Source organism: Acomys russatus, chromosome 29, assembly GCF_903995435.1.
Source record: "Acomys russatus chromosome 29, mAcoRus1.1, whole genome shotgun sequence".
Classification (NCBI taxonomy): Eukaryota; Metazoa; Chordata; class Mammalia; order Rodentia; family Muridae; genus Acomys; species Acomys russatus.
Window position 1 is genome coordinate 13,586,150 of NC_067165.1, and position 7,129 is coordinate 13,593,278.

Consider the following 7,129-nt stretch of genomic DNA (forward strand, 5'->3'; position numbering starts at 1 on the left):
TCTGCACCCGCAGCCTCCCAGGCGTGTTGGAAGTGCTGGTGTGTGTAGTCCGTCCTGTATGTACGCAATGCTCTACCCTGAGCTGCTCTCCCCAACATCTCTTATTGTTGTTGTTGTGATTTTGGTTTTTCAAGAGAGGTTCACAGTGTCACCCGAGCTGTCCTGGAACACACTTTGCAGTCCAGGCTGGGCTCGAACTCACATAGATCTCCCTGCCTCTGTGCCCTGAGTACTAGGACTAAAGGCAGGCATCACCACCATCCAGCTATTTACTTATTTCTTATTTATTTATTTACTTATTTTTTTTTTCAGAGAACCTAGTGCCTTGTGCTTGCTGGGCATGCTCTCTAACACTGAGCTAAATCCCCAACACACAGCTATTTATTTTTAAAAACAATCCTTTTTTTAAAAAATTATTTTTAGTTTTTTTGTATTTTATTTAATTTTTTATTCTATTTTCTATTTCTATTCAGTTTTGTTTTCTATTTAATGAAGTTAGGGTATCTCTGTGGCCTTGTCTGTCCTGGACCTAGCTATGGAGACCAGGCTGGCCTCAAAATCAGAGAATCCTTCCATTGCATCTGAGTGCTGGAATTAACGGTATGCTGCACCATGACCTGGCTAGTTATTTATGTATTTACATTGCTGGGAATTTTAAAAAATTGCTGTTTGTTTTTATTTTTTCTAGCCAGGGTTTCTCTGTATTATCTTGGCTGTCCTGGACTCGCTTTGTAGACCAGGCTGGCTTTGAAGAAAGAGAAATCCCCATGTATCTGCCTCCCAAATGATGGGATTAAAGGTGTGTGCCACCATGCCCAACTTAAACATTTTTTGTCTGTTTGTTTTTTGTTTTTAGACACAGGGTCTCTCTGTGTAGCCTTGGCTTTCCTGGACTGGCTCTGTAGACCAGGCTTGGCCTCGAACTCACAGCAATCCACCTGCCTCTACCTCCCAAGTGCTGGGATTAAAGGCGTGCACCACCACGCCCAGCTTGTTTTTAACATTTGATTGGAGTGCATCATAAACATGAGTGAAAATGTCATAACAAAACCGTTTTTGTAAATTGAATATATGTTAATATGAAAAGTTCAGCTGGACGCTGTGATACATGCCTGTGATCCCAGCACTCTGGGAGGCAGAGGCAGGTGGATCTCTGTGAGTTTAAGTTTAGCCTGGTCTACAAACAGAGTTCCAGGACAGGCAAGGGTATACAGAGAAACCTTATGCTTGAAGAAACAAAAACAGGCAAACACACAAGAAATCCCCAAGTTTCTGGAATTGGGGCTTGCCATGCCGGGTGGCCTGCATGTGCCACAGTGCAAGTGTGAGGGATACAGGACAACTACAGGAACAGGTTCTGTCCTTTCTCCATTGGGTCTCAGGTTTGGCCTATAGCACCTACCCATTGAGCCAACCTGCCATCATCCTCCCTCCATTTTCATTTCTTTTTAATATTTTATTTATTTATTATTTATACAGTACTCTGCCCCCATGTATACCCGCAGGCCAGAAGAGGGTACCAGATCTCATTATAGATGGTTGTGAGCCACCATGTGGTTGCTGGGAATTGAACTCAGAACCTTTGGAAGAACAGGCAGTGTTCTTAACCTCTGAGCCATCTCTCCAGCATGCTCCCTCCATTTTCATTTATCTATAAGTTCACCAAATTTGCTGATCTTTTCCTTTTTCATTTAAACACATTTTAATTGAAAAATAAAATAATTCATATTGCATCTCATTTGCTATCTCATCCCATGCCTCCTCCCATTCCTCCCTCCCTCCCGCTTTCACCCCATTCCCCTTTCCTATGACTGTGACTGAGGGGGACCTCCTCCCTCTGAATATGATGCTAGGGTATCAAGTCTCTTCTTGGTAGTGCGCTATCCTTCCTCCGAGTGTCATCGGGCCTCCCCATCAAGGAGATATGGCCAAATATGGGGCACCAGAGTTCCTGTGAAAGTCAGTCCCCAGTCTCCACTTAACTGTGTTCTGTCCCTTGGCTAGGTCTGGCTAGGGGTTTGATGATGACTGCACATATTGTCCTTGCTTGGTGACTTAGAGCTAGCAAAAGCCCTGGGCCCAGATCCACCCATCATAGTGTTCTTCTTGTAGGCTTCTAGGACCCTCTGGATCCATCTACTTCCCTATCTCCTATATTTTTCTCACCTAGAGTCCCAATAGGATGTCGTCACCTCTATCCCACTTTCCTAGTAAGTGAAGACTTTCATGAGACCTGCCCCTTAGCTAGTGTCCAGTTATAACTGAGTATATACCATTTGAGTCTCTCTGCTTCTGGGTTAGCTCACTCATTATGATCATTTCTAGTTCCATCCATTTGTCCACAAATTTTGGAAATTGCTTGTTTTTATCCATTCTTCTACTGAGAGACACTTAAGCTGTTTCCAGGTTATGGCTGTGAATAAGGCTGCTATGAAAATGGATGAGCATATGTCCCTATTGTGTGCTGGAGCATCTTCTGGGTATATTCCAAGGAGTGGAATAGCTGCATCTTGAGGACGTCTTATTCCCAGATTTCTGAGATAGCGCCAGACAGATTTCCAAAGTGGCTGCATTCTCACCAGCAATGGAGGAGTGTTCCTCTTTCCCCACATCCTTGCCAGTATGTGGCGCCACTTGAATTTTTGATCTTAGCTATTCTGATGGGTGTAAGATGAAATCTCAGAGTTGTTTTGATTTGCATTTCTCTGATGACTAAGGATGTTGAACATTTCTTTAAGTGTTCCAGCCACTTTGATTGAAAAACCAAAAAGAAAAAAAAGAAAGGAAAAAAAGAGAAAAGGATTGGGATTTAAGCTAGCATTCAATGACTTCTTAATTTTTCTTTTTAGGTTCTCACGACTCAAAATCTAGTTTCAGAAAAGAGCTTTACCCCATCCCCAAACATCTGAAGAACTTGAGCTTCCCCATCTCCTGCCATATAAGGACCAGCGGCCAGCTCCAGCTTGGCCTCAAGCCTTTGTCACTCTCCCTGGCCCTGAAAAGGACAGCCATCCCAACTCATCCCAAAGCCATGGCTTCCTGCTCTCCCAAGGTGACCTCGGAATGTTCTATCCAACACAGCATCTTTAGTTATGAGTTAACAACATATCCTGAAAGAGCCCATGACACATCCCTTGCAGAGCCAGCTGGGGCTGTTCTCATACACCAAGAAGCTATGCCTGCGGATCAGGTGACATCTACAGCAAGCTCTCAGCTGACAGGTGACAATGATAGCGCCGAGCCATTACTCCCTGATTGCCAGAAGACAACAGTCATGGAAAGCAAGGTGACAGTCTCCAATGAAGGCAGCCAGATAAACACCCCCTGTGGTAATCAGCTAGCAACACCTCTAGAAGGCCAGGAGATGAGCTCCAGTGATGACAAAACCTCATGTGAGGGCAGACCAAACACTTCCTGGGGTGACTCGGCCTCCAGGGTTGACCAGACTTACCACTGGCATCAGAAGATGACCCTCCATAGTGACCAGAATGTCAGTGGGAGTCAGATGAGAAGTGCTGGTGGTGACCAGACCATCTATAGACATCAGGTGACAACCTATGGTGACCAAAATGTCAGTGGAAGTCAGATGAGAAGTGCTGGTGGTGACCAGACCATCTATAGACATCAGGTGACAACCTATGGTGACCAAAATGTCAGTGGAAGTCAGATGAGAAGTGCTGGTGGTGACCAGACCATCTATAGACATCAGGTGACAACCTATGGTGACCAAAATGTCAGTGGAAGTCAGATGAGAAGTGCTGGTGGTGACCAGACTATCTATAGACATCAGGTGACAAAGTACGGTGACCAGAATGTCTACAGAGAGAAGATGAAAACTCTCAGTGGTGGTCAGACCTATGATAAGGGTCAAATGACATTCTCCAGTGGTAGCCAGCCTTTCTATGGAAGTCAGATGACAAGTCCCAATGGGGACCTGATCATTTCTGCAGGTCAGACCATACCACCTGACATCAACCAGACTCTCTATGGGAGTCAGATGGCATCCCTCTATGGCAACCAAACTCTCTATGGTGGTCAAATGACAAGCCCCAATGATGACCAGACCTTCCATGAGGGTCAGACAATGCCCCCCCTTGGTAACCAAGTGGACTATAGAAGTCAGATGACAGCCGACAGTGATGACCACACCTACTATGGGAACCAGATGACATCCCATAATGGTAACCAGACTCTCTATGGGGATCAAATATCAATGCTAGATAGTAACATGGCCTTTTTTGAAGGCCACACAACAACCCCCAACAGTTACCCACAGATGATGGCGACCCACAATGGTTACCCAAGATTGGGAGGCATCCAGATTCTGGAAAGCCCCAACGGTTACCTGACCTTCCCTGGCACGCAGATGATGGCAACCAACAATGGTGAACCGACCATCCGTGGCACCCAGATGATGGAAACCTCCAATGGTGACCCGAACTTTTGTGGCACGCAGATGATGGAAATGTCCAATGGTGATCCAACCTTCTGTGGCATGCAAATGATGGCAACCTCCAATGGTGACCAGGCCTTCTCTGTCAGGCAGATGATGGCAACTCCCAATGGTGATGCAACCTTCCATGCTATGCATATGGCAGCCCTAAACGGTGAACAAACCTTCCATGGAACGCAGATAGAAACACCAAAGGATGACCTTGCTTTTAGCAGCAGGCAGATGGCAATACCCAATGGTGACCTGACCCTCAGTGACATGCAGATGGCAACCCCCAATTCTGACCTAACATTCGGTGGCATGCAGATGAAAAACCCCAACGATGACCAGACCTTCAGTAGCATGCAGGTGGCAAGCCCCAATGGTGACCCGACCTTCGGTGGCATGCAGATAGCAATTCCCAATGGTGACCGAACCTTCAGTGGCATGCAGATGGCAAGCCCCAATGGCGACCCGACCTTCGGTGGCATGCAGATGGCAACCCCCAATGGTGACCGAACCTTCAGTGGCATGCAGATGGCAACCCCCAATGGTGACCTGACCTTCAGTGACATGCAGATAGCAATTCCCAATGGTGACCGAACCTTTGGTGGCATGCAGATGGCAACCCCGAATGGTGACCCGACCTTCGGTGGCATGCAGATGGCAACCCCCAATGCTGACGCGACCTTTTGTGGCATGCAGATGGCAACCCCCAATGGTGACCCGACCTTCGGTGACATGCAGATGGCAACCCCCAATGCTGACGTGACCTTTGGTGGCATGCAGATGGCAACCCCCAATGGTGACCCGACCTTCGGTGACATGCAGATGGCAATTCCCAATGGTGACCCGACCTTCGGTGACATGCAGATGGCAATTCCCAATGGTGACCAGTCCTTCGCTGGCATGGAGATGGCAACCCCAAATGGCGACCCGACCTTCGGTGGCATGCAGATGGCAACCCCCAATGCTGACACGACCTTCGGTGGCATGCAGATGGCAAACCCCAGTGGTTGCCAGACCTATAATACACGCAAGAAGAGGTCACCTATGTTTCAACAGATATCCCCTCATAATATATTATTTCGCTCTCAATATTCCCGTTTGCCCCAGGGACAACCTCCAGAATGCTCTTCAAGCTCTCCTTCGCTTCCGGGTAGTCCCCCAGATGAGAATGGAAACCTCAGCACCCCGACCCATCAGCTGAAGAAGAAACGGAATCGCTACATCTGCTCTCACAGGAGCTGTGACCGGTCTTGCTCAAGATCGTCCCATCTCCTCGGCCATTTTCGCACACACACTGGTGAGTGAAGGTCTGTCTGTTGGCGGGGTGGGCAGGAAGAGGCTGCAGGTCTGCCTTTATACAGCTTTGAGGTTATTTCAGAGAATTGCTGGACCCTGAGACCCCAGGAGACCCTGGGGAAGGTGGCCAGTTTGAAGGTGGATGAAGGGGCTTCACTGATGACCCAGGTCCTAGGCCAGCGTCAGACTGGAATACAGTGTTCTGCGGTGTCCCTTGTACCGCAGGATGGGATAACTGAAGGATTAATTTGGTCCCTTGAGGAGATTCCTGGGTCACCCCTCCCTCAGAAAGATGAGGTCTCATCCCAGTGACCCTACTGGATTTGGACACTCAATTTCAAGAAGTCCTCCCACCTGAGCCCCAAGGGCCTAGGACTGTTGGCCTGTGTAAGGCTCAGAGAATGTTCATTCTACCTCTGTGGGGACCATCATCTTCTTGGCCCTCCTCCTCCTCTCTGATTGTGTCATTGTCCTCCCTGTTGACCCCTTTGTTCCCTCCTCTTTTGCTGCTTTCTTTCTTCCTTTCCTTCATCGTGTTCCTCTACTCTCTCCAGCTCTTCCCTTTGATACCTCACTCTCTTCTCTCTCCATCTTGGTTAATGCTGTCTCTGAATGCTGTCAGGATCCCGCCCCACCTTCCCTGGAGTGTAACAAGCATCTCTTTCCATCCGGTCCAGGAGAGAAACCCTATGTATGCAGGGAGCCCGGTTGCACTGCGAAATTCTACCGCTCCGATGAGCTCAACCGGCACCTGATAATACACACTGAGCTGCGGCCCTTCGAGTGTGACATCTGCTCCAAGACCTTTGCAAGAGCAGACCACCTAACGCAGCATCAGAGAGTGCACAGGTCCCTTCCACCCAGCACTGGCGCCGGTCCGTCCGTAAGGAAGCCTGCGCAGTGACCCATCCTCAGTCTGCAAGGAATGGTGGACACTTGGAGTCCATGTCCTCCTAACCCTGAGGAATATGAAGGCTCTCTGAATATCCTTAGGGTCACAGGCCTGTGACACTCAACTCCAGGAACGCTGCCAGCACATACTGCTGTGAAGACATTATAGACTTCTCTGAAAACCAGGTGCCTTTGTGAAACACCTTTAAACTGAGCACTGAGGTAGTAGGAGGCTGTCTAAGTGTGAGGCCAGCCTGGTGTGTATAGTAAGGGCCTGTCTCAAAGGGGAAACACACCATGATTCACACTAGCAATAATCTCTGTTCCCTTCACCAACATGTCTCAAGAAGTTTACACTTTAAATTGCATTTTAAACTATTGCATGTGGGCCTGAGTTTAGGTCAGTGGTCACTTTTGGGAGTCGGTTTTCTATTTCCAGGGTTTGTCCCTAGAGGTAGAAAACCTTGGGTGGCATGTGTTCTTTACTTCCTGAGCTATCTA

General features: G+C 48.0%; 1 protein-coding gene across 1 annotated transcript; it reads left to right on the plus strand.

The window, feature by feature from the left end:
• Positions 1–1,290: 1,290 nt before the first annotated feature.
• On the plus strand, positions 1,291–6,641 carry Klf18 (KLF transcription factor 18). Its single transcript, XM_051172037.1, has 3 exons — positions 1,291–1,324; positions 2,850–5,738; positions 6,415–6,641. The coding sequence occupies exons 1-3, from the start codon at positions 1,291–1,293 to the stop codon at positions 6,639–6,641; spliced, it is 3,150 nt and encodes a 1,049-aa protein (XP_051027994.1).
• Positions 6,642–7,129: the final 488 nt, after the last annotated feature.

Bases quoted from the DNA above. Each gene is read 5' to 3' on its own strand.
- Klf18 (XM_051172037.1), top strand. From the start codon at position 1,291: ATGCCGGGTGGCCTGCATGTGCCACAGTGCAAGT. The intron at 1,325-2,849 runs GTGAGGGATACA...TTTTCTTTTTAG, and splicing joins GCATGTGCCACAGTGCAAGT to GTTCTCACGACTCAAAATCT. The intron at 5,739-6,414 runs GTGAGTGAAGGT...CATCCGGTCCAG, and splicing joins CCATTTTCGCACACACACTG to GAGAGAAACCCTATGTATGC.